This window comes from Suncus etruscus, chromosome 10 (assembly GCF_024139225.1).
Source record: "Suncus etruscus isolate mSunEtr1 chromosome 10, mSunEtr1.pri.cur, whole genome shotgun sequence".
Classification (NCBI taxonomy): domain Eukaryota; kingdom Metazoa; phylum Chordata; class Mammalia; order Eulipotyphla; family Soricidae; genus Suncus; species Suncus etruscus.
Genome location: NC_064857.1, coordinates 34,560,371 through 34,588,201, shown reverse-complemented (window position 1 = coordinate 34,588,201; position 27,831 = coordinate 34,560,371). Strand labels below are relative to the sequence as shown.

Genomic DNA, 27,831 nt, shown 5'->3' with positions numbered 1-27,831 from the left:
TACCTTTCCCAATGTTGTGCTTGAAGACCCTATTCACCACTAGGCATCAAAATTGTATGGAGTGCATCAAGGCCAGTTCTTTACCCCCATTGTAGTTCTCCAGTCCTCATGAGGGCATTTAGTGATGTAGTCTGAACTCTTCCTGGACCACTAATCTTCATACTCTCCTCTTTCATTGCCAGGATCTGAAGCCTGGAAGCTGGGTAGCCATAGGCTCCATCAGATAACCAGAAAGAGCCCGAGTTACTTCAGAAAAGATGCATTTACGAGACAAGGGACCATTTCAGGACTTAGTGCTGTTGGGCTAAAAGTTCACAGGTTTGTGGAGAGAGGAAATGGTTCACAGAACCCAAGTTAAGTTGGCCTGTGTTAACACTAGCTTCCGCCTCCACCCCTAACCCCCTTCGTGGCAGGAATGATTTAGGATCAGCTTCCAGAATTCCCTAACCAGGCCCCAAGGCCTTTTCCTGGTTCCTGTTTGAGCTTTGCCAAACTATCTCTTCTGATCCTGTTCTGGACAGCTTCTTTCTTCTCACACCACACAGCTAAAATATGTGAATGGTGCAACATTTATATTCGTGACTCCAAAAACAGGAAGGAAAAAGTTCTCTTCCCCCTTAGCAGAAACCATTTGGAGATTACTGCTCTTCCTCTGCTCCTTCTCACTTTCCTCTGTCCCTCCTCTTTCCTCTACCCAGCCTTCAAGCAGAACCTCTTTCAGCTACGCAGGCCTTCAGGAAGACCCTCCCCTTGGCTGGGACCCTGTGTCTGTAGCTGCTTTCCTGGCCAGGCTCTGCTGCCCTGGTGCAGCAAGGCTTCCAAGGCAACTCCTCCCTGCGGATCCTCCCAGTCCAACTCTTTCCTGCCTTCCTCTTGCCAAACTCAGCTGCTGGAGTGAGGTGGTGGGAGGAGCCTTGTGGGGCCAGACTCTGGGGATTCAGCCTCTCTCACCTCACTGTAGTGATGGTGATGGTGGTGGGATTGGCAAGAAGGGGAGGGGCTCCAGTGAAGTGACCAAAAGGGACTTTTTTTTTAAACAATCTGAGAACTGAGTGGTTGAGAAGAATCCAGCTCTGAGTATTCCCTCTTTCCTCCCCAGAAATCAAATTTCTTTCCAATCTAGTTACCTGATTTAGCCTTGATCTTTAAAAATATCATGGATTCCACATGAAAAGGAGAGCTATGTAGACCCTTCAGAAAAGGTTTGAGAAAAAGAAAGGAAAAATGTTACACCCATTTTCAAGGAGGGCCGTTTTCAGATTGTGGGTCTTGTGATGTAAAGCATTTTCCCTTCTGCCCCCCCCCCCTTAGCTTCTTCAATTTTCTATAAAATAGTTTTCTTTGTGATCAGTATTTTTTTAGTGTTGTGTAATAGCAGAAAATAGAGTAAAGGTTACTAATACTTCAGATATGCATATCCGTATTAAAATATATGCAATGGATCATAATAAAGGATTGTAAACCTCTGAATTCAGGGGCCATTTGTATTATTAAAAAAATAGATTTCTTGTCTGGCTCCCCTCTGACTTTAGACAGATACCATCCTGTCTCTGGCTTTATTTCCCATAGAGCTGGCTTTCGCGAACACATCCTGGGCCTCATCCATGTTGATTTCAGGGCTCAGGTCCTCAGGTCAGCAGTCCTGGTCAGTTGACACCACCCCATGATGACCCTTGTAGCCAAAACCCCAGCACCAGGGTCTTGGTAATCAGGAAAGGTCTTACATTCTGAAAGAAGAATATTTGAGGATGAAGTATTTACACTTAACAGATTTCCATCTCCTCCCACACAGGCCCAGATGTCCACAGGGTCCTCATCCATCTGGACTGGGAGAAGGTAGTCACTTTCATAGGGGTGAGAGATGGGCCAAAGATAGCTAGTTACTTTCTGATGCAGGAATGCAAGCAAGATCTTGACCTTTGCAAAGAACAGGCTAGAAAACAATTTTACACCATGGTCCCATCTCTCATACTCAGCCAGCCAAATACAATGCTTTCTAGGAATTGAACCCAGGTCAGCCACAGGCAAATCAAGTGCCTTGCCTTAACCCCTGTAATATCTCTCCTCCCACCCCTACTCTGGTCTTCTCAACTGTCTTCACTCCAGCACCCAATCCCCTGCCAGACTTCTAGGTGCCTGCCACCACCAGTAGCAGCCAAGGGAGCATTGAATGCCCATTCTCTGGCCTCCTTTCATAGGTCCTTTCTCCCTTATTACCCTCAATCCACTACTCACGATAGAGAAACCCCATCTCCCTCGAGTTACAGGCTGCCTCAGTCCTCCTGTTTGCTGAGAATACGCAGTAGAATATTGTACACCTCCTTATCCATGTAGCCCTAGAGGTTGCAGGAAAGAAAGAAAAAGATGAAAAGTAAAAAATGGGGAGACAGAGAAGGGGGACAGCTCCTGAGGCATCATGGAATGGAATCTACAATGTGCCCTTAGTCATGAAGTTTGACCTCTCCATAACCATACACTAATCTTCACAAGGAAGGCCATCTGTCTACTCTCCTTACTGCTGTGGGGGACAACTATGAATATGAGCTCAGATACCTATGACACAATAGGTGATTCTTGGTAGTTATTGTTAATGAAGGAGCAAACCACCTACCTCTTCCTTGGGAATAATGGGGGGGTGACACACCTGGTAGTGCTGAGGGCTTATTTCTGATTCACTACTGGTGAGACTCGGAGGACCCTCTATAGAACTGTGCACACAACTAAATCCAAGTCAGTACTCTTTCTCCTGTCCAGTAGGAGTAATCTGGCTCAGAAGGAAACTGAGTAAGGTCATTAAAAGGCCTTAGAGTGAGGCCGAAGAGATAGCACAGAGGTAAGGCATTTGCTTTGAATGCAGCTTACCCGGGAGAAACCCAGTTCGATTACCAGTATCCCATATGGTCCCCCAACTTGCCAAGGGCGATTTCTGAGTGCAGAGCCATGAGTAACATCTGAGCACCACTGGGTGTGGCCCAAAAACCAATCAATAAATATAAATAAAATTTTAAAAAAATTGGGGGGGGCGCAAAAAAAAAAAAAAAGGGCCGGGCGGTGGCGCTAGAGGTAAGGTGCCTGCCTTGCCTGCACTAGCCTCGGATGGACCGCGGTTCGATCCCCCGGCGTCCCATATGGTCCCCCAAGCCAGGAGCAACTTCTGAGCGCATAGCCAGGAGTAACCCCTGAGCGTCACTGGGTGTGGCCCAAAAACCAAAAAAAAAAAAAAAAAATTGGGGGGGGGGGCGGAGAAATAGCATGGAGGTGGGCGTTTGCCTTGAATGCAGAAGGACGGTGGTTTGAATCCCGGCATCCCATATGTCCCCCGAGCCTGCCAGGGGAGGTTTCTGAGCATAGAGCCAGGAGTAACCCCTGAGCACCGCTGGGTGTGATCCAAAAACAAACAAACAACAACAAAAAAAAAAAAACACAATTTTTTTGGGAAAAAAGAAGGCCTTAGAGCAGGGGTCTCAAACTCAATTTACCTGGGGGCCGCAGGAGGCAAAGTCAGGGTGAGGTAGAGCCGCATAAGGGATTTCGCTTACTGAATATTCGCAATAAAAAATCGCATTAGTAAGAAAAAAAATCGCATTAAACATTTGCATACCCCGAACGGGTATGCAAATGTTTAATGCGATATTTTTCTTTTTTTTTAATTTTTTATTTTTAATTATGAGAACAAAGATGCAAAGAAAGAGGACAAGGTAAAGTTACAGTGGAAGGACAATCACCCATAACATAATTCTCAGAAGTCCCCTTGCTGATAACTTTGAACTTTCAGCCAAAGAACATTAAGATAAAACAGAATCCATGTACAATTACTTTGTCCCTCAAGTCCCCAGATTGTAACACATTATAATATTTCTTAACAGCACACAGGCAAACTAAAGCCATAAAACTTACGTAACTCCTTAAACATTAGAGGCATAGTATTTTTTACATTTCCATGTACATGGATTTTTTTCTTACTAATGTGATTCTTTTTTTTTTTTTGCGATTATTCGGTAAGCAAATAATCGCGAATACTGTGATATTTGGGGCCAGCCAGGGACCACAAAATGTTGAACGAGGGCCACAAACGGCCGGCCAGCCGCCAGTTTGAGACCCCTACCTTAGAGTATACCAGGGAGTTGTAAAGGCCAAAAAGGAAGCTAGCACCTCTGCTATTTACACAACTTTTTCAACTATGTGGTTAGAAGAATTCTTTTTTTTGTTTGTTTTTTTTTTTTTTTGTTTTTTTTTTTTTTTGTTTTTAGGCCACACCCGGCGGTGCTCAGGGGTTACTCCTGGCTGTCTGCTCAGAAATAGCTCCTGGCAGGCATGGGGGACCATATAGGACACCGGGATTCGAACCAACCACCTTTGGTCCTTGATCGTCTGCTTGCAAGGCAAGTGCCACTGTGCTATCTCTCTGGGCCCAGAAGAATTGTTGTTGTTGGGGGTTTATTTGGTTTGTTTATTTTGTTTTTTTGTTGTTGTTGTTGTTTTGGTTTTTGGGCCACACCCGGCAGTGCTTAGGGGTTTATTTCTGGCTCTGCACTCAGAAATCACTCCTGGCAGACTCGGGGGACCAAATGGGATGCTGGGTCCATCCCAGGTCAGCAGCGTGCAAGGCAAACGCCTTATCTCTGTGCTATATAGCTCTGGCCTCTCTACTATGTAGTTAGATCCAAAGCCTTCACCCATTCAAAATCCAGGTCTCTGAGAAATGACAGCTCTGGGGAGGTGAGAGACGGGGCCCAGTTCTGTGTCTCTCCCTTGTCCAAATCTCTGCCACACTCACCTGAGCTGCATTCAGCAAATGGTTTCTGTAGGTGGAGATGATCTCTTGATGATTCTTCTGGGAATCCTGGGAGCAAGCATCAAAGAGAGATTTTGTGCCCACCCTCCCACACTCACCCTGGCCCATCTAAGTGTAAGAAGCTGTGAAATAAGGTGGTCAACTCTGTTCACAGCCTCACCCACCCACCAGGATCTCCCACACACCTGTCATGCCATCCCACAGCCTTCTACCTAGGAGTGTCCACTTCCCTGGGGTAAAGCATAAAGCATACCTGTAGCTGCACAGCCAGATGGGCATTCTCACTTCTAACTGCAAGTACTTCCTCAGAGAGCTTTTCCAGCTTCTTCAATAGCTCCTTGATCTGACCCCAAAGAGAAAGAAAGAAAGAGGCTCATCAAGTCCTAGTCATTTCCCACCACATTGACACCCAGGGATGGGGTTCCCTTCCTGTACTGGTTTTTTTTTTTTTTTTTTTTTTCCTTTACTGAGTTTTTGACCTGCCAGGCACTTCAGTGTACAGAGTCATTTGCTGCTCAATACAGTGAGCTTCTGAGAAGAGCAGTACTTTTCCCAGGAAAAGATTCATTCATGTGACAATGGGTGACTTGCCAAAAATCATACTTCTAACAGGTGCTGATTTGAGCTGAATCTTCTTAGACACCTGGACTGTACTCTTAGCTCTGTACTGGACCCTCTCCCACTTCTGTGATCAGCCTGTGTAGGTTTCGTAAGGCTGGGACATAAATTCAGTTAATGATAACCAGCAGTCATGTAGTAGTGGTAGTGGAGAAGGAGGAAGAGGAGAAAGAAGAAGAAATAATAACAGTAGTAGTAGAAATAACACTAACATTTTGTTTGATTTTGGGTCAAGTGTGCTCAGGGCTTACTCTTTACTTGGGGTGGAAAGGGTGATTAAGAGAACCATCTGGGGTGCTGGGGAATCAACCCCAGGTGAGTTATATGTATGGCAAGCATCCTACCCACAACCGATAACTTTTCCTGGTACTTCTATGCCAATAATTGTCTGTGTATGTTAAATATGACTGCTTATTCAAAGTGATCTCGATAATGTATATCAACCCTACCCTTTTTATACCAGAGAAAACTGAGGATTAAATAACTAACCCAAGACCAGAAAGCAAGTTTTGTTTGTCTGTTTTATTTTAGGGTCACACTTGACTGTGCTCGGGAATTACTCCTGGCAGAGCTCAGGGGCCATATGTGGTTCCTGATTAAACCTGGATTAGCTGCATGCAAGGCATTCACCACACCCCTATCATATTTCTCTGGCACCTATCTGTCTACTTATGTCTCTTCTTCAAATTCAATCTTTTTTTTTTTTTTTTGGTTTTTGGGTCACACCAGGCAGCACTCAGGGGTTACTCCTGGATCTATGCTCAGAAATTATTCCTCGAAGGCTCGGAGGACCATATGAGATGCCAGGATTTGAACCACCGTCCTTCTGCATGCAAGGCAAATGCCCTACCTCCATGCTATCTTTCCAGCCCCAACACCAATCTTTAATTAACCCCACCTTATAGATTCCCATTCTGCATTACTTTCCTTATATTTCTCTGCATTCTGAATATGTAAAGTACATACTCCTTTTTTTTGTTTGTTTGTTTGTTTTTTTTGGGGGGGGGTCACACCTGGCAGCCCTCAGGGATTACTCCTGGCTCTGCACTCAGAAATTGCTCCTGGCAGGCTCGGGGGACCATATGGAATACCGGGATTTGAACCACTGTCCTTCTGTATGCAAGGCAAATGCTATCTCTCTGGCCCCCTGTTTTGTTTTGTTTTGTTTTAATACTTATTTTTTAAATATATTTGTATTGTTGCAGTGCTTAGTAGCTACTCCCAGCTTCAGGGGTCACTCCCCTTAGTGCATGAGGAACCATGGGGTACCAGGAATCTAACCAGCTCTCACATGCAAGGCATGAACCCTCTGGCCCATCTCCCAGGCCTATTGCTTGTATTTATAAACATTATAAATTTAATCTTATACAAATGTTTTAATTAAAAATTTGAGCTCACTGTTGCATAGGTAGGTCAAGAAATATTAAATTCAAGTACTTATGCTCCCTGGGCCCATGAACATGGTCCCCACATGTACAAGTAACCCACACCCTACCTCTTGAGCTATGGATTTTCCTATTTTTGGGGAGGCGTCACACCCAGCAGCGCTCAGGGATTACTCCTGGCTCTATGCTCAGAAATCGCCCCTGGCAGGCACAGGGGACTATATGGGAAGCCGGGATTCGAACCACAGTCCTTCTGCATGCAAGGCAAACGCCTTACTTCCATGCTGTCTCTCCATACTATCTCTCTGGCCCCGGATTTTCCTACTTTTACGCTAGGTTGTGTCCAGAGGCTCTCTCCACCTTTGGAGAAGCCTGTGTTCTCTTGAGTGTATTGCTTTCTCCCTTTCTTATCTTCTTACTCTCCTTCCTCAGTGCCTTCCAATAAAGCCTGGTTTTACTTTTTGGAAATAAAAAGTAAAGAAATACTAAATTCAGTGATAAACAGGTCATTAGAATTCATTAACCTTGTCTCTTAGACAGCTGTAAACTTAGAAATCATTGGGAAGTCCTGGTATCTAATACTTGGGTGCTCACCTCTTTTCTTCTGCAGTGATACTCAGCAGAAGAGCTGAAACTTGGAAACCCTACCCTAATGTTAAGTGTGAGCGAGGAAAGAGGTACTACAGGCTGTAGCCCAGTTTTCTTTCCTTTCTTTCCTTCTTTTATTTATTTATTTATTTTTGGGTCACACCCGGCGGCACTCAGGGATTATTCCTGGCTCTGTACTCAGAAATCGCTCCTGGCAGGCTCGGGGGACCATATGGGATGCCGGGATTCGAACTACTGTCTGTCCGTCCTGGGTTGGCTGTGCAAGGCAAACACCCTACCACTCAGCTCCTTCCTTCCTTCCTTCCTTCCCTCCCGCCCTCTTTCCTTCCTTCCTTTCTTCCTTCTTCCTCCTTCCTCCCTCCCTCCCTCCCTTTCTTCCTCCCTCCCTTCCTTCCTTCCTCCCTCCCTCCCTCCCTTCCTTCCTTCCTGCCTGCCTTCTTTCCTTCCTTTCTTCCTTCCTTCCTCCCTCCCTCCCTCCCTCCCTCCCTCCCTCCCTCCCTCCCTCCCTCCCTCCCTTCCTTCCTTCCTTCCTTCCTTCCTTCCTTCCTTCCTTCCTTCCTTCCTTCCTTCCTTCCTTCCACCTGGTGATGCTCAGGGGTATTACTTCCCAGTTCCAAGTTAATGCATTTCTAGAGGTGCTGCTGTTCCATAGGGTGCTGAAGACAGAATCCCAAATCCCAGCCCTTAGAACTAGTTCCTGACCCTACTTTTTTTTCCCTCTCTTTTATTGATCACAAGCAGACAGAGCTCAGGGGGCCATTGCCTGCCGTCCAGTGGAGCCAAACCATGGCAGCCTCCACCTTCCAGCCCTCTTTCCAGCCCCCTTCCTCGCAACAGCCAGTTTGCACCGCTTCCCTCTGCCCTGGGAATCCAACCGGGGATCCCCCCTGTGCTAGAGAATCACATGTCCTGGGCCATCCCAGGGCTCCTGCAACTGGCTGCACTTTCAGGCCCCTTCTGCCTTCTTTCTGCTCGCGCCTTTCCTCTTCTCTTCTCGGACCCAGCCCCGTGCAACTTACTAACCAGGTCCGGGCTCCCGAGATCCTCGCGTGGCGCTCACCTTGGCCTCCTTGTCCCGGCAGGCCCCGAGCAGGTGCTCCACCTTGTCCCGCAGCGCCCCGGCCGTCTTCTCGAACTGCTCGGAGCGCGCTCGCAGCTCCTCGGCTCGACGCTCCTGCTCGGCGGCCCCGCGGCGCTCGTCGGCGGCCTCGTTGCGCAGGCGGCTGAGCTCGCGGCAAGCGGCGTTGTACTTCTCCAGCAGCGCCTTCAGCTCCTGGCCCCACGCCTGGGCCTGGGCCACCAGCGAGCCGCGGGTCTTCTCGTGCTGCCGCAGGCTGGCCGCCTCCCGGGCCCGCAGCTCCGTCACCTCCTCCGTGGCCTGGTAGAGCAGCTGCTTGAGCTTGGCGATCTCCTGGCTCTTGCCGCGCATCGTGGCCTGCACGGCGTGCAGCTCTTCCTCCAGCTTGCCCAGGTCTTGCTCCAGGGCCGCCACCTGGGGCACGGCTGCGACCTCGGGGGAGACGACGCTGGGGTCCCCCGACCACGAGGCCGAGCCCCGAAGCTGCTGATTTTCCTCCCGCAGCCTTGCCAGCACCTGTTGGGCCTCGCAGTGCCCTTGCACCAAGGCTCGCACGCAGGCCTGCAACTGATGCAAGGGGTCGGCGGGCGCCCCGGGCCCCGTGCCCACCAGATCGGGGGGCAGGCAGTCCCAGAGCCCCCGCAGCTCGCTGTTCTGCGAAGCCAGGCGTGCCCGTAACTTCTCTGTGGCTTCCTTCTCCGTGGCCAGCTCGTCGGTCAGCAGCCCCACGCTCTGCCGCAGTTGCTGGAGCTGGACCTGAGCCTCGGGCTTCGGCACGAACTCGCGCTGCAGCCGCTGGCTCAGGGCCCGCAGCTCCCCTTGCAGCCGCTGTCGCTCTCGACCCAGCTCGCCCAGCTCCTCCAGCAAGTTGCTGTTGCTCTGCCTCAGCGCCGACACCTCCTTCTCCAGCTGCACCTTGCCCGCGCCACCTCCAGCCACCTGCTCCCCTCCAGGGCCCCCCAAAGGTTCTCCTCGGACCCCTGGGGCTTTTGGCACCCCCACTTCCGTCTCTTCCGTCTCAGCCACAGCTCCAGGGGTTCCCTGCCCCTCAGCATTTGCTTGCAGCCCCATCTTAGCCCGGTCCAGCCTCACCAACACTTTCTCCAGCCTGGCTTCCATCTTCTCCCAGGCAGCAGCCGCAGCCTCCGCCTTGGGGACACTCACAACTCCCTCCTGGCTCGACCTGGACAGTGCTCCCCGGGCAGCCTCCTTTTCTCGCCACACGGCCGCTAGCTCATCCCTGAGCTGTAGCAGAAGCTGGTTCAGAGCTGCAGAGCCCCCGGGCTCCACCGCTGGTTCCACCCCTGAGGCCTGCTCTCTCCCCTTCTGGCCTGTCTGCAACTGATGGGCAAGCTTAGGGCTCAGGGCCTGTGCCTCCCAGGGCGTCACTACCTGTCCTGTGACTTCCCTGACGGTCTCAGACTTTGGACTCTGCAGGGGTCCCTGTACTTCTGGCTGGATCCCTCCATGACCGCTATGTGGCTTCTCTGCAGCGCAGGGAGCTAAGGGAGAATTTGGCCCTGTGGCCTGCTGCTGTCTCTTCAGCTCCTGTATGCGCTCAGCCAACAGGTCCAGCGGACCGCCCTCTTCCATACCGTCCCCTCCGGGCCTGTCGCTGCAGCCTTGGCCACCCCCTGTGCCTGGCTCCCGGGATAAGAGGCTCCCCAGCTCTTGCACTCGTTCTCTGATCTGGTTCTCCAGGTCCATATAGGCTTCTGCCTGAGCCCTGCACATTTCCGTCTTCAGCTCCAGCTCCTGCTCCAACTGAGACACTTTCCTCTGCTCCTCTTCATATTTGCTCCTCCACTTCTCTGGGCAAGGGTCTTCGCCCTCCTCCTCTCCTTGCTCCTCCGCCTCCAGCTCCGCTCTCCATGGACTCCTAGAGCTGCAGCTAGCCTGAGATTCATTGGCAGAGACCTAGGTTAAATACAGAATGGTGAAGCTTCCCTCGTCCTCAGTTACTCTTTCCTTATCCAGGACTGTAAAGTGTGATCCCAAAACACTCCTGGCAGTGCTCTTTCAGGAGCTACTAGAGGCTGTGCTTGGGAACCATGCAGTGCCCAGAATCAAACGCAGACAGGCTTTCCAAACCTTTGAGCTATCTCCCTGACTCATCTCTTGCATTTTTTTTTTTAACTTTTGCTTCGTTTTGATTTTAGGTCACATCTACTGATGGTGTTTGCTTCTGGCTATGCTCAGGAGTCTATGTGGTACTAAGAATAAGACGTGGGCCTCCCACATTCGAAGTCTATGCTCAGCCCTTTCGGCTCTCTCCTCTGTTCCTAAAATGTATTTTGTGTGTAGGAAGGGTACACCTGGCAGTATTCAGAGGACCCTGTGTGATAATAGGGATCAAGGCCAGGCCAACTGCCAGTGAGACAAGCTCCTTAGCTGCTGTATTATCATTCCAGGCCCTGATCATATATTTTTGGAGAGACTACTCTCAGTTTTGCTTGGGACTCACAGGTTTGCAACTAACAGTGCTGGGATGGGGGACATATAATTACTGGGATCAAACACGAGGCTCCACTTAGCAAATGCTCTACCACTTGAGCTATCTTTTTACCAGCAGGGTGAAATTCTCTCAGCCACAATATCATCTTTGGGAGATATCTCAATAAGCTCGATTTTGGGCAGAAGAGAAAATGGGAGGTACTTGGGGCCTTACCTTGGACACAGCATCTGGATGTTGAACTAGCCCCTGACCTGTAGGAAAAGATAGGGGGGGAAGCATGAGCCTCAGAGAGGCTACTTTGGGTGGAGTACGGGGAGAGGATTGGGCTCAGAGACTACTTTTGGTGGCGCTCTAAGGACCGTTTATAGTGCTAAGGATCAAACCTGGATTGACTGTGTGCAAGGCAACTGACTACCTTCCCCTGTGCTCTCTCTGGCCCCACTGGTTCATTCATCAGTTTACTCACTCGCCACTGTGCCAGGCACACACTGGTATGGGCACCAGGGTTTTATTGGCAAGTACAGTGGACATGGCCAGCCATCTAAGAGCTTGACATTGTGGGAGGGCAAGACAGACTGATCAGCAATGACGATGGTCTTATAATGACAACTGTGCTATGCTGGTGACAGGACCAGAGTTGCTGTCAGCAGAGACAATCGTCTGACCATGTTTTGAAGAATTTGTGGTCTTCTCATAACATACTATATCTTGAAAATTTAGTAACTTGAAAATAATCAGATGGTCTATTAACGATTAAGCGAACTAGTTTTGGTTTTATTTTGGGGGGGAGTGGAGCCTACCCTGTGGTACTCAAGGGTAATTCCTGGCTCTCTACTCAGGAATCATTACTGGCAGTGCTTGGGGTCCATATGGGATGCAGGGAACCATATGGGATACTGGAGATAAAACTCAGATTGATCAGATGAAAGGCAAATACCCAAAGTGCTGTGTTATCACTCAGGCCTGAGTTTTGTTCTAATCATTTTCCCCTCTCAGTTTTTCACACCCAGAGGTACTGAAGGACTACTCTTAGCTCTGTTCTCTGCACTCAGATCAAAGGACCAAGCAGTTCCAGAAACTGAAGATTGGTCTGCAGCATGCAGAGGTCAAACACAGTACATCCAGCCAGCTCTGAGCTTGTTGAGGAGAGTCTTGAAGCCAGTACAGATAAATAGACACTACCTCCCCGTCGCCGCCGTCTGTCTAGGGCCTGCCGCAGCAGCTCCCACAGTGCCTGATCCTGAGTTCGCAGGGCGTAATGCAGAGCATCATGGCCGGTGCTGTCCAGGGCCCCTGCATCAGCTCCATGGCTCAGAAGCAGTTCTGCCACCTCTGCACTGCCTCTCTCACAGGCAAGGATCAGCGCCGATCTGTAGGGGGACAGATGGAAACTGTGGAACCCAGGAGTGTCACATCCAAACAGTCCACTCATAGGCTTTGTGTTGGACAGATACAACTGCTACAGACAACAACTGCCGAGGAAAAGTATGGGATCAGACTTTTCCACAGAAAACCCAGGGGTCAGGGCCAAAGTGATACAACAGGTATCACACCTGAGCACCGCCGCCACGTGTGGCACCCTCCCCCCCCCCAATAAGAGCAACATACCAAATAAAGTAATAAAGAATTAGTTTTGGGGCCGGGAAGGTAAGGTGCCTGCCTTGCAAGCGCTAGCATAGGATGGACCACGGTTCGATCCCCCGGCGTCCCATATGGTCCCGCCAAGCCAGGGGCGATTTCTGAGCGCATAGCCAGGAGTAACTCCTGAGCGTCAAAAGGGTGTGGCCCAAAAACCAAAAAAAAAAAAAAGAATTAGTTTTGTTTTTGTTTTGGGGCCATACCAGTGCCACTCAGGGGTTACTCCTGGCTCTGTGCTCAAAAATCTCTCCAGGCAGGCTCAGGGGACCTTATTGGATGCTGGGGATCGAACCCAGGCCTGCTACGGGTCAGCCACATACTAGGCAAACACCCTACTGCTCGGCCCCAGTAATAAAGAATTAGAAGTAAATTCTTTTTTTTATTATTTTATTTTTTGGTTTTTGGGTCACACCCGGCAGTGCTCAGGGGTTACTCCAGACTCTACATTCAGAAATCGCTCCTGGCAGCCTCGGGGGACCATATGGGATGCCGGGATTCGAACCATTGTCCTTTAGTGTCTAAGGCAAATGCCCTACTGCTATGCTATCTCTCCAGCCCCCAGAAATAAATTCTTTTTTTTTGTTTTTGTTTTTGGGCCACACCCGGAGGTGCTCAGGGGTTACTCCTGGCTGTCTGCTCAGAAGTAGCTCCTGGCAGGCACGGGGGACCATATGGGACACCGGGATTCGAACCAACCACCTTTGGTCCTGGATCGGCTGCTTGCAAGGCAAACGCCACTGTGCTATCTCTCCGGGCCCCCAGAAGTAAATTCTTAATTAGAAGAGTTGTGTGCACTACACAGACAAGGGCTCAACAGGAAAGTATAAGAAAAATTGGCTCAGCTCAGCTCACAAACAGGAAACGTGCCAGGGGTTGTTCTGACCCACCAGGCAGAGGAAGTTCCCAAACTCACAGACCCACTTTTCCACTGCGCACACATACATGCACATGTGTGCTCACATACAGACACACATGTGAGCATGCACACGCACTCTTTGCCCAGTAGCTCCTCAGGGCCTGGGCCTGGGGCTCACTTGTCATCCTTGTCCGTGACGTTGACACGGGCGCCTCTCTGCAGCAGCTGTGAGCAGATGGCAGCATGGCCACCCAAGGATGCAATCATCAGCGGGGTACGTCCATCCTGCACAGATTGTGAGAAGGTGTTTATTAGGAGTCAGAGGCCTCACATAGTCTTACCAGATCCCAAAGGAGAAGTTATCCAGAGCATGGGGTACATGTTCCAAATAGAGGTTCAAATGGATGTTCCAGTGTTTTCCAAATTGGAGCTGTTGGAATGACTCAGATCCAGATGGGCAGTAGTAAGTCTTAGATGCAGTTGGGGAAAGTGTTCTCTTTCTATTTAAAAAGGGGTGATTTTCTGTGGGGCTCACTGAGGGTTTTTTCTAAAAAAGGTCCAAATAAATTTGAGAACCTGGGTCAGAGCCAAGACTTTCTCTCTCCTCTCTGGGAGGAAGAGTTGCAGATGAGAAGGCTGCAGAGCCAGTCAGTCCTGGGCATGAAACTTGGCCAGCGAGCCTGAAAGCAGGCAGCAGCCTCCCGCCTCCATGTGGGTCCTGCCCAGCTATCTGTGGCACTCACGTTATCTAGGACATCCAAGAAGGCTTCATGGTCACACAGCAGGAGCACACTGGAAGCACAGCCAGAGGAGGCTAGGATGGTGAAGGCAGAATTGTTGAGAAGCAGTGAGGTGCCTCCTCAGATCTGCTCAGCAGTCAGCACTGGCCCATGCCTCCTATACCCCTCCCAAGGTCCCTGCAGTCTGTCTCCCATCCATAGCAGCACACACCTGCCCAGTGCAGCGGACTTCGGTTCTCCGCATCCACAGCATCTTCATTGGCTCCATGCTGGGAACAGCCAGAAAGGAAAGCAGCATGGAAGGATGGAAACATCCCTAGGATGCAGTGACTTCCTAGACTATGAACTGAATCCTCCACAATGAACAGCATTGCTTTTTTGGAACCTGCTACCACCTTCTACCTGCTCATCACCCCAGGACTTAGTCTCTGTGAGTGAATCCTTTCTGTCCACATGAAAATACCCTTACTGTCGCTTGTAATGCTGCTTTGTGACTAGCCTTTAAGAGCAACAATAAGAGCTAGTGTTTGGACTCTCCTTGAGATAGGAGCAATAATACAGCACTTGCTAGCACAAGGGAGGCCAGAGTTTGATCCCCAGCACCCTATATGGTCCCCTGGCCCTGCCATGAGTGAACCCTGTCCTCAGGGCTGAGAGTAAACCCTGAGCACCATCTGATGTGCTCTCCCTAAGAAAGCTGGTGCTAATACCCAAGACATGTCACGAAGATATGTGTGAGCCCTTGAATACATAATTCCTATGATATTTATTGGAAATGAGAGAAATGCACTTGGCTGAACATTTTCTGCAGTTATAAGACAAAGCTGGGAGAGTCTGGGTTCGTGTCTTCTTTTCAAAACAACACTAGGAAGGCTCTTACCTGCAGTAGGACCTTAACGCACTGAGGTTGGCAGGAGATGGTGGCCAAGTGCAGGGCGGTGCTGCCTGGAAGGAGAGAGGGAGGAAGGGATGCTCCGTGCTTGTCAGTGACTCACCAGGGACTGGGACGGACGCAAGATAATCAGAGGGAGATTAGAAAGAGAAGCTACAGCCACAAATTCTTGTTACCCCAGAAATTCCTGTTCCCCCAGTGCCTGGTCTCTGGGTGGAGGAGGGAGTGAGGATGAGGTGAACGCAGACTGTGCAGAAGACCCTGGCAAGTGATTAGTCAGAGTTTAGTGGAGAGGGGCCAAAGTGATAGTACAGTGGGTAGAGCATTTTCCTTGCACACAGCCATTCCAGGTTTCAGTTTTATCTCTGGCATCCTGTATGGTTCCCTGAGCACTTCCAGGAGTGATCCCTGAGTGCAGAGCCAGTAGCATTGCTGGATGTGGCCCCAATCAAACAAACAAACAAATAGAATTTAGGAGAGGGGCCAGACTGATAGCATAGCAATAAGGCATTTGCCTTGCACATGGCCAACCCAGGACCGACCCAGATTCAATTTTTGTAATTCCATATGATTTATGAGCATTCCAGAAGCAATTTCTGAGTGCAAAGCCAGGAGTAATTCCTGAACATCACTAGTTGTGGCCCAAAAACAAACAAACAATATAGAAAATAGAACCTGGGGCATTGGTTGGAGAAGACCCAGAACTGGACCTCACTCTGCTGGACAGAGTGGAGCAAGTGGTTGGACTCACCATCCTCATTCTTGCTGTTGATATCAGCCCCATTGGCCAGCAGCAGCGTCAGACATTCTGTCAAGCCTTTGGAGGCTGCAAGATGGAACCTGCCAGAGCCAAGGTGGAGAGTCAGAAGGATAAAGGGATCAGGAGTGGGAGAATCTTCCTGTTGTTGTTGTTATTGTCCTTTTGGGTCCACTCTTAAGCCTGCTCAGGGAACCATGTGGCACTGGAGAATTAACAGGCGAAGGCATGTAGAGAGCCTCAGATGTCCGAGCCCTGTGAGTTACTTCCCTGGTCAGTGGGACAATATTTTTGGTTTGTTTGAGGGCTGTACCTGAAGTGCTCAGGGCTTATTCCTGCTGGTTCTGCACTCAGTGGTCACTTCTAGAAGGGTTTGGTGGTTCATATGTGGTGCCAGGCATCAAATCTGGGGCTGGCTGCATATAAGGCTAGTGATTTCCCTATCCTACCTCACCAGAACCAGTGGAAGGGTCATACAAGCACTGCCCTGTCCTGCTGTGCTTCTTCACCCCAATCAAACCCAGAAGCAAGGAGGGCAGTTCCCACTGTCCTGTGTGATATGCAGAGTTTCATAAAGTCAGAGGCAGAAGGCTGGAGTGATAGTACAGTAAGAAAAGCACTTGCCTTGCACACAATTGAGTTGGGTTATTGGGCCCAGAGTGATAACACAGTGGTAGGGTACTTGCCTTGCATGCTGCCAACCAGGGACGGACCCAGGTTTGATACTCGGCATCCCATATAGTCCCCCAAGCCTGCCAGGAGCAATTTCTTTCTTTTTTTTTTTTTTTTTTTTTTGGTTTTCGGGCCATACCCTGTGACGCTCAGGGGTTACTCCTGGCTATGCGCTCAGAAGTTGCTCCTGGCTTCTTAGGGGACCATATGGGACACCGGGGGATCGAACCGCGGTCCGTCCTAGGCTAGCGCAGGCAAGGCAGGCACCTTACCTCCAGCGCCACCGCCCGGCCCCGCCAGGAGCAATTTCTTTTTTTTTTTTTTTTTTTGGTTTTTGGGCCACACCCATTTGACGCTCAGGGGTTACTCCTGGCTATGTGCTCAGAAATCGCCCCTGGCTTGGGGGGACCATATGGGACGCTGGGGGATCGAACTGTGGTCCATTCCTTGGTAGAGCTTACAAGGCAGACACCTTATCTCTAGCGCCACCTTCCCGGCCCCTTTGGGTTTTGTTTTTTTTTTTTTTGGTTTTTGGGCCACACCCATTTGATGCTCAGGGGTTACTCCTGGCTGCCAGGAGCAATTTCTAAGCACAGAGCCAGGAAGAGTAACCCCTGAGCACCACTGGGTGTGGCCCAAAAAACCCAAAAACAAAACAAAACAAAACGAAATCAATTGAGTTAGAATCTACATTCAGCATTCTATATGGTCACCCGGTCTAAGTAGAGTTGGGCTTCCTTAGCCCAGAGAAACCCCTGAGTATTTCTGGATTTGGTCCAAAAACAAAACAAACAAACCAACAACAACAACAAACTAAACAAAAAGTCAAGCAGCAGGAAGTACCAGAAGAAATAAGAGTTATAAGTCCTGAGAAATCTTAGATGATGATAGGTGCCCAGAGTTTATAGTTCCTGTGCTCTGATACAGGCACCTTATCTGTATGGTTGTGTCATTAAAAGAGTTAGCCCATGGGAGCAGAGGGTTGGGGGTATGAAAGCTTGATGGGCAGAGACAAGAGTAATATTTCCTAGTCCTCTAACTCTCAGGCTGTCGCTCTATTCCTGATACCCAAGCACAGTCTCCCTGTTACCTGGGCAATGAGAAAAGTCGCCGGCATGGCTGGGGATATAAATGTCAAATTCCTGCCCTGCATGTGTGATTTCCACCCAGATTCACCCTGAGCATAGTTGATATTATTGGGTTACTGATCCTACCCTAATCAATAATTGTACTCCACCCTAGGGTATGACCTGATGATACTATATTGGATTATTCCTTACTTGGTATTCAGTTCCCATCCTAGAGTGGTACCTGATTCTTGTCAAAAGCAAGGGTCTGAGGAAGGCTGGGGCTTCAGTCTTCTTCCATCTTAGGAGCAGAAAGCTTTTGTGGTTTGAATTCCTTGCTTGAGCACTGGATTTCCTGAACCCATTCTTGTACCTTTTCACTGTGTATATTTTTTGCAGATCTCTACAAATGGAACTCTTCCCCCTGACCTAATCAGACAGGGGAATGGGAACTGCCTTTCCTGTCTGGGAGCTTGGTGGGAAGCAAACCTTAACCAATCTCCTAGAGAATGTGACACTTCAGGATATCATCAAAAACACACACACAAAAATCCCCAAACTTTTTTGTCTTATCACCCTTTTCAGAAAAAAAATATTACTCAGGGCCAGACATAGTACAGGGGTGAGGTGTTTGCCTTAAAGTGGTCAACCCAGCACTGCACAGGGTCCCCCAATCCTTGCCAGGAGTGATGCCTGAGTACAAAACCAGGAGTAAGCCCTGAGCACCACCAGGTTACTCAGTACCTCCTGGAACTTTCCCTTCTTTTTTTTTTTTTTTTTTTGGTGGTTTTTGGGTCATACCCGGCAGTGCTCAGGGGTTACTCCTGGCTCCATGCTCAGACATTGCTCCTGGCAGGCACGGGGGACCATATGGAACGCCGGGATTTGAACTGATGTCCTTCTGCATGAAAGGCAAATGCCTTACCTCCATGCTCTCTGGCCCCAAACTTTCTCTTCTTAAAGTGAAAAACAGAAAGTGCCACTTTCCAGCTGCCCTTTGCACCAGTGAATGGTCCAGCACTCCCAGGGGTCAGTCACTGAAAGAAACTGCTATGCTGGGTGAACTGGTTTTCTGTTTCTTTCCAAATTAGGTGCTCTGTGCAGTTTTTGTTTGTTTTGTGGGGAGGGTTGACCCACATAAGGCAGTGCTCAGGAATCTCGTCTGGTGGGCCACAGGGGACCTTGGTAGTGCCAGGATTGAACAGGGTAGCAGAATGCAAGGCAAGTGCCTTACTCTGTTCTGCCTCTCTGGCCTGTTGTATTCTGGTTTTTGTTTGTTTGTTTGTTTATTATTGTGGGATGTTTTATTGGTTTTGTTTTGGAGCCAGTCTTGGTGGTGCTCAGGGTTATTTCTGGCTATGCACTCAGGAAATACTCCTCACAGGCTTGGGTACCATATGAATGCCAGAGATCAAGCCTGAATCAGCCATATGCAAGGCAATGCCCTACCCACTGTATTATCACTCTGGTCCATTGTGTCCTATTTGTTTGTTTGTTTGTTTGTTTCTCCTAACATTGTTGTTCTAAGCTACGGGACAGGAATTGGAATCCAGAGGCATTAACTCTATCCTTCATTCAGTGTGTCCACAGAAGGAGACCCTGGGGTGTTTGCTGGTTCAGACAAAGAGCTCTGATGCCAAGGCTGTCCCTGCCTCCATCATTATCAGGACAGTAGTCTTTCAGGAGGAACCACAGTGAGGGTTGGTGCAAATGGGCTAACTTACGGTGACTGGCCACTGGGGTCCAGCTTGGTGGGTCGGGCTGACTTTCTGGAGGCCAGGGCAGCCACGCGTCCCACATCCCCCCGCTGCACGGCATCCAGCAGCTTCTGGTCACGGCGGTTCCATTTCTCCACCTGGTCCACAGCCACACACAGAGGGAACAGAGAGAAATAGGTGGTTAGGTAGGTGAGCAGGGGAAAGGCTATCCTGGAGCCTTTCAGAGCCTCCAAAGTCTCTCATTCTCCTTGAGTTGGTCAAATACTCTCCAGTTGGTATTTCACCACAAATGGTTGCCAGTGTTTACAGACCTGAAGCCAAAGGTTCTTTAGATACTGAGTGAGAAACCCCTAAGGGATACTGTGGGCACAGGATTCTACATGTCTGCTTCATGACCTCTATGACTGTGGTTGGGTGAATGACCATGAATCCTCCCTCTTCATTTTTCTTCTTACAATGACATAGGCCTCTCCTCTGGGCTCACCTAACTTCTTCTGTCCCTGTCACTGAGCCTCAATGTCACACAAACCAAAGTGCTCTAGGTCATAGCTGAGTTTGCATGTCGGCCCTCTGTCTCTGCCCTTTGCTGTGGACCCCACCTTGAAGAGGAGAAGTGGAGTTTCTGTTTTTTCTTTTGTGTTTGTGCCCTGTGGCTTGCTGCTCTTCCTCCATTGGTTGCAGCAGCTAAAGGACAGATGGGTCTCTGCCACACTGGAGGACACTGCCTCCCCGCCTCCCGCCTCCACTCCCTCTTGTGTTCTTGGCAGGGAGCAGCTGTCCCAGACAACAACCACACCCGGGGAAGCTTTGTTCCATCACTCCAGTTTGAGTGTTTTTTTTTTTTTTGGGTGGTGGAATAATTACAATAATTGAAGTATCACAGAGCGTGAAATAGAGAACCTTGAAAAACACCCAGGTATGAAAGCATAAAAAAGAGCCTGGTTTGATCCAAAAGGGGAAAGGAAAGGAGGAGGAATATAAAAATATAAAATTCTATGGCATGTATGGCAATGATAGAGAGAGGAGAGGGTATGGCCTGGCCTGACTCACAGCCTACCCTTGTTTCATCCCCAGCACCACATAAGATCCCCTGAGCACAGAGGCAAGAATAATTCCTGAGCACTACTGGGTGGGTATGGAATTTTTCTTTTGAGACTAGGGAAATAGTACAGTGGGGAATACACTTGTGTACCGTATGTGCAGCACACCAGGGTTCAATCTTCAGTACCCCCAAGTCCCTCAGTAGTGATTCCTGAATTCAGAACCAGGAGTAATATCTGAGCACTACCCCAAAACCAATAGCTATTATTGGCCCCAAACCAATCATAGCAACAATAATCACAAAACCCTACATTATAGTAAAAAGGGTCAGAGGTGAAGATTTTGTCACTAGGCCTGCCATCATGGCGTGGTTCAACAACTTTCTCATCTATGTGACCTAGAGTCAGCTCCATTAAACACCTCTAACCTGTGTCCTCATCTATAAAGTATGAGCAGTAATGACTACCTCATCGTGCTGTGAGTGTTAAATGAGCCAATGTAGGTAGAAGCCCTCTATAAACCGTCAAGAGTCATGCCAGTGTATGCCATCCTTGGGCCAAAACAGGAAGTGGTGGAGGTTGCTTTTATTAGGTGTCATCTCAATAAGAGGCTTGGGAGGAGGTAGGGAAAATGAAGCTGAATAAGTCAAATAAAACTGTTCATCAGGGCCTGGAGAGATAGCACAGTGGTGTTTGCCTTGCAAGCAGCCGATCCAGGACCAAAGGTGGTTGGTTCGAATCCCGGTGTCCCATATGGTCCCCCGTGCCTGCCAGGAGCTATTTCTGAGCAGACAGCCAGAGCACTGCCAGGTGTGACCCCAAAAAAAAACAAACCAAAACAAAACAAAACAAAACTGTTCATCAAAAATAAGAAAGATTTGAGACCACAGATAATACAGCGAGTAGGGCATTTGCCTTTCATGCAGCTGACCCAGGTTTAATCTTCGGCATCCTCTATGGTTTTCTAAACTGCAGGAGCAATTCCTGTGCAGGAATAAGACCTGAGCACTGCCAGTATGTACCCTCCCCCCAAAAAAAATAGGAAAGAGTTTCAATGACCAAACCATAAATGTATCTGGGGTTAGTGAATTCTAAGATGCTCCTGGAAAGCCCCTATAATTCTTTCTGTTGTTAATGCTATTACAGTGGGCCTCTGGGATACCCTGGCAAAAACAGGGAGGATATACTTTTATCTACCTGACAGGAGAAGAACCTGAAACCCACTGAGGTAAGATCACACCCTGTGTTCAGGGTTACAGCACTAAATAGAGAATAAAAATGAGAGTAGTGTTTTGATTCCCAGTCCTAGTTTTTTCTACTAGAAACCACTGTGATGGAGTCATGGGCATACTTCCTGGCTTCTAAATTGACTAAGATTGCCTCTAAGGCAAAGCATTCTGCCCTGGGTCTACATGTGTGATGTGTGATGTCTCCAAACATGTTGATTCTCAAGGGACAAAATAAACACGATTTTTTCACATCTAAACAGACGTCAAGATGTTATGAAGACATTAAGCTATGTCTCTTGGGTACCTGGAAGTCCTCAGGAAAAGGAGAGAACTGGAATTACAACTCTACCTCAAGACAACTACTTTAGCCAAACTTAAATGAAAATATTCTAGGTAAAATCCTGATTCTGTGGTGAGAGAAATAGTATAGAGGTTAAGACTCTTGCCTTGCAGGCAGTTGATCCTCACTTGATCCCCGACTCCACAATGGTCCCCCAACCCCTATCATAAGTGATTCTTGATTACAGAGCTAAGAATAAGTCCTGAGCTCCACTAGGTGTGTCCCCAAACCTAAATAAATGAATTAATTAAATAATTATCCCAAAGGACTGGAGCAGTGTCGAGTAGCGGTAAGGCATCTGTTTTGCTGGTGCTAGCCTCGGATGGACCGTGGTTCAATCCCCCAGTGTCCCATTTGGTTCCCCAAGCTAGGAGAGATTTCTGAGCAAATAGCCAGGAGTCCCTGAGCATCACCTGGTGTGGCCCAAAAATCCAAAAAAAAAATTATCCCAGGGCTGAAAGATAGTACATAAATGTTAGGCATTTGTCTTGCAGGTGAATGACCTGCAGCATATGATCCCCAGCATAACATATAGTTATGAGCACTGCCAGAAGGCATCCCTGAACACAGAGCCAGGAATAGCTCCCAAGTATTATTTGGAGTACTTTCTCCTTGGCTAATCTCTTGACCCTATTTTCCCCAAAAGTCAAAACTTATAAATAAACAAATGAGTGCAGTGGATGTGGCTAGGGGTAGTGCTCAAGCGAGGTCCTAGGATCAAACCTCAGAACAGGCTAGGAAATAGCATAGCAGTTAAAACCCAGTACTACATAGTTCCCAACACCACCATCTGTGGCCCTAAAATGAAACTAATTAATTTAAGAAGTATAAAGAGGAATTAGAGCAATATTACAAAGAGCTCTATTGCATAGAGCCAACCCATTTTTGTAGATGTTTTTATGCCTATCAGGAGTGATTCCTAAGTACAGAGCCAGGATTAAGTCCTGAACACTGCCAGGTGTGGCCCAAAAACCAAATATAATCATAACAGTAAAGATGATAATAAAGAACTGGGGTGTGGATCAGTGATACAGAACCTATCTTACATTTCTGATATCTTGTGTTTGGTTAATACACACACAAACAAAATTAATAAAGAACCTAGCATATGGATCCAGAAAGACAGTATAACAGGTAGGACCTCTGCCTTGCACACAGTCAGCCAGGGTTCAATCCCCAGCACCTTGTACAGTTCCCTGAGCACAACCAGGAATGATCCCTGAGTTCATACCTAGAAATAAACCCTGAGCAACACTGGGGGTGGCCCCAAAACTAAAACATTAATTTATAATAAATTTTAAAAATGTTTAAAAAGAGGGGCCAGAGAGATAGTACAGTGGTAAGGCATTTGGCCAGTGTAGGACGCACAGTGGTTCAATTCCCGGCATCCCATCTGGTCCCCTGAGCTGGCCAGGTGCGACTTCTGAGCGAGGAACTGGGAGTAACCACTGAGTGCCGTAGGGTGTGACCCAAAAACCAAATAAATAAATAAAAATAACCTAGTATAGTTTATGTCACAGACTAGGTATAAAATAAATGTTAGTTCAAATCCCCACCCTTCCTGGCCTTGCTAGGTAGTTTGAATGTTTCTGCATCCAGAACTTTTCAACCAAGGAAGTGTGAAGAAGACATCACTCATGTATCAGCCAAGACATTTCAATGGAAAAGATACTTTTTAGAATACTTCTTTTCTAGCTAAACAGTCTATGCTTTCTATGATCTTATAGTTTTATATTTTATAAATATCTTTATTTAATACTATCATTGCAAACATGTTTGTAGTTGGGTTTCAGTCATCAAAAGTACACTCCCCCTTCACCAGTGCAAGCTTCTGACCACCAATGTTCCCCATATCCCTCCTCCCCAACCCCCTGCCTGTCTTTGAGACAAGCATTCTATTTCTCTCACTCCCTACCATTGTCACGATAATTGTTAGTTTATTTCAGTTGTTAGTTATTTCTCTAACTGCACTCACCAATCTTTATGGTAAGCTACATATCATAGGCCAGTCCTTCCAGCCCTCATCTCTATTGTTTCTGGATATTATTACAATACTGTATTTATTTATTTATTTGGATTTTGGGTCACACTTGGTGGCGCTCAGGGGTTACTCCTAGCTCTGTGCTCAGAAATTGCTCCTGGCAGGCATGGGGGATCATATGGGATGCCAGGATTTGAACCACAGTCCATCCTGAATTAGCTGCATGCAAGGCAAATGCCCTACAGCTATACTTTCTCTTTAGCCCCTCTTTATTTTTTCTTATATCCTACAGATGAGTGAGACTATTCTGTTTCTATCTCTCTTCCTCTGACTTATTTCACTCAGCATAGTAGTTTCCATATCCAGAAAAATGTCATGACTTAATTTTCCTGATGGTTGTATAGTATTCCATTGTGCATATGTACCACAGTTTCTTTAGTCACTCATCTGTTGTTGGGCATCTGGGTTGTTTTTAAATTCTCAATATTGTAAATGGGCTGCATTGAACATTGGCATGCAAAGGGCATTTTTCTATTGTGTTTTTGTGTTCCTAGGTATATCCCTTAAAGGGGTACTGCTGGATCATATGGGAGCTCAATTTCCAATTATTTTAGGAATCTCCATATTGTTTTCCAGAAAGACTGGACTAGATGATCTTATATATAATATTATTATTATATAATCTATTATATAATATAATAATGTAGTATAATCTATATATATTATAATCTGATAATTTTAGAATTTAGAGTGAATAGAAATCTTTTCTCGGGCCCGGAGAGATAGCACAGCAGCGTTTGCCTTGCAAGCAGCCGATCCAGGACCAAAGGTGGTTGGTTCGAATCCCGGTGTCCCATATAGTCCCCCATGCCTGCCAGGAGCTATTTCTGAGCAGACAGCCAGGAGTAACCCCTGAGCACCCCCGGGTGTGGCCCAAAAACCAAAAAAAAAAAAAAAAAAAAAGAAATCTTCTCTCAAGTAGTGTTCAAGAAACCTAGGAAACCCTGTTGTTGGACAACTGGGTTTGCAGTTCAATGTCAAGACCCAAACTGCAATGCTACTAAGGTGGCTTGAGGACCTCCAGAACCAAACTCATTAGTACTCAGAGAGCCTCCAGGGCTACATTCTGTAATACTTCAGTACCATCTAGGGTTGGGAAATCAACCAGAGTTGGCTGTATGCAAAGCAGGAGCCTCAAACCCTGTATTATCTCTCTGACCCATAGGTAGAAATTCCTCATGGCCAGAACTTGAGAGAGTTGGGTTCCAAATTCCAAGATGTGATCCATTGTTCACTCCAGCACCTTGGGACAGAGCCACTGAGCTCCTCCATTCAGAGCTTCCAAGGAGTAATCAGCAAATTAATCAGTAGACTCATAAATAAGAATAATTTGTATTTCTGTAAATCAAGATTAGGGGGCAATTGAAGAAGTAATTGTAGCCTCTCCTTGTCTCTGGCTGTGTGCCTGAGCATTTCAGCAAGGTAGAACAAACTGAGAGAGAAAAAGTAGCTACTGCTGGAGGGCAGGAGATAGAACAGAAAACCTGCCCTCAGGATCCACGAGCTGACTCCCAATGTGTGCAACCAACACTTCCCTGAACTCATATGGTGCCAACTGTCCAAAACTATGTTCTGTGTACTCCCTACCCTGATAAGGCAGAACAGACTGATAGATAGTGCTCTGAAGTCATTCTCCTTGACTGAGATAAAACAAGTTGATAGGAGCTAGACTTTTGCTTGTTTGCCGATCATTCTGATTCTGGATACTTTAAGATTATTTTGAAAGTAATCACTGAGTTTACCATCTGCATCTCAATCTGAGGGTGCAGGGCACTCAGATTAGTGTGACTGGCATTCAGACTGGTGCAGGGTTCCAGACTCAGGGATGTGAGTGGGGCTGGGCAGAGAAAATTTTGCAGCATGATCTGGAAGTCATGCTGTGGGAGTGGCAAGGAAGGCAATCAGATGTTTTTCTGTCAAATGGGCCCACGGAGGTGAAGACTCTCTCATGAGAAGTTCCATAAGGAAACAATGAACAGTTGGGGCTGGCCTTATATTCAAGATTTCTGCTATCACAACCTGACTTTCTTTCATTTAGATATCTCTAAGTCTCCCCCACCTCCCCAGCTCACTATCTTCAATCTTGTTACATTAAGAACAGTCCAGAACGGGTGGTAATTCTTCATGGTCAAACCTGGAGGTGGGGTAAACACAGCATTTGCTTTCAAATTCTCATATTCCACCCAGTAACCACCCCAGTACTTTAGAAAGGAGACACCCACAAGGATTGGAGAAGCAATAAGAAATATCTCCCTATTCTAAGAAGGAGGCAGACTCCACCAACCCCAGGGGAAGGGCAAAGTGGAGGACATTCAAAAACTAGGGAAGAGTTCATGGGAATTTAAAAAAAATCATAGTGAAGTAAGGCAACTTAGTTTCTGGTACCTGGGGTAGTCACTCCATAAACGCCCTTTGATTGGCTGGTGGGGGTGTGGAAACTCAGATGAGAAGCAGATGTAAGTGGGACAAGGACAAGCTTCAACGAGTCTCTGCTCTTGCCTCATATCTCTCTTGCGGTGCCAATGACCTGCCCTTGCAGAGTGAGCTGAGCATTCTCCAGTTGGCTTATAAGCAATGCCACTAAGGACAAGTTAGTCCAAGCAGGATTGCTGCAGGAAGGACCATGTCACTTCTCCATGAGCATGAATGACCCAATCTCCACAGAAAGCTCCATTCCTAGATAGGGGATATGTCTCTTTGCAAGAGATCTTCAGAGGAGAGACTATAGACTCCCTGAGTCACCGCTTTCTGTAATCACCTTCCTGGTGTTTCCTTCCAGAAGAACAGAGTGAGATGGATGATGCTGATGGGAAACCATGCCCTTGGGTTCCCTACTTGATTCCACCATCACCTTCCCTTTCTCAAATGAAGCAGAGAGCAGAAGCTTTGGATGAATGAGTGAGGGTTTAGGGACCAAGAAGGTTCTGGGGAGTAAGTGGTTAGAAGGCCTTGGCTCCGAGAACCAGTCTGATGAGCAGAAACTGCGGAGAACTGGCTGGGGTGGATTCTGCAGGAACTCACCCAGCTCTCTGGGGAGCGGCCAGGCTGTGCCTTCTCTGTCTGTGCCTTGTCAGGCTGGCCCAGCTGCAAGATTAACCCACAGAAAATAGGTAGATGGAGGTCCGGGCATAGGGAGAGAGGGAAAGGACAGCTTTAAACAGGGAGGGAAGACGTTGAAGGGGAGAATGAGGATGAACTGCTACTGGGGACCACTTGAATGGGAGATGTGTAGTGATTCGTGAGATTTTGAGGGTCCAGTTGATGGAGAGGGAATTGAAGTGGAGGTGCATGGAGAAGGCATCAGTCTCTTCATAGAGACTGGGAGAGGTAAATGGTCGGACCACGAGGGAGGGCAGGGCTGTGAGGATAAATCTGACCTGGAAAACGGGGTCACAGGAAACAGAATGCAGTTTTGGGGAATGATCAGATTTGGGGATTTAGCCCAGGTACATGAGAACAGCTTTGCACTGAGGCAGAACAGAAAGTGTACAGAATCTTTAGCATGGGGCAGGAACTGCAGGAAAAGGTCAGAAGTTGGGGCTACTGGTGTTGAGGACCAAAAAAAAAAAAAAAGGGCACAGGGAAAGGAGGGCAGAGAATGGAGAGACTAGTTGAAGTCTGGAAACAGGGCCTAGAGGAACAGAAGAGCTAGGAAGACTGTTAAGAGAAAAGGCTGCAGCGCATGATAGGACTCAAGATTTCTGTCACCTGCTTGACCCTTGGCCCATCATCATCATCACCCATCCTCCCAGTTTGGCACCTACCGCCACCTGCGAGCTGGAGCAAGAGAAGATGCGCTTCATGGCCGGGGCTGGGGCCACGCCACGGGGGGACGGGGACGCGTGGAAGAGAGGGGCCACGGACTCTCCGACCCACGGGACTCAGGCTGCGGCCGTGCCAA

The 27,831-nt window shown here is 48.0% G+C and overlaps 1 protein-coding gene across 1 annotated transcript; it reads right to left on the bottom strand.

Annotated features, from left to right (window-relative positions):
- Positions 1–6: 6 nt before the first annotated feature.
- On the bottom strand, positions 7–27,831 carry ANKRD35 (ankyrin repeat domain 35). Its single transcript, XM_049782437.1, has 14 exons — positions 27,695–27,831; positions 19,287–19,417; positions 15,818–15,906; positions 15,055–15,119; positions 14,386–14,443; positions 14,178–14,248; positions 13,613–13,719; positions 12,123–12,310; positions 11,154–11,191; positions 8,468–10,402; positions 5,049–5,138; positions 4,778–4,843; positions 2,236–2,336; positions 7–1,727 (listed from the first exon to the last, which is right to left on the bottom strand). The coding sequence occupies exons 1-13, from the start codon at positions 27,731–27,733 to the stop codon at positions 2,274–2,276; spliced, it is 2,940 nt and encodes a 979-aa protein (XP_049638394.1). The 5' UTR covers positions 27,734–27,831; the 3' UTR covers positions 7–1,727; positions 2,236–2,273.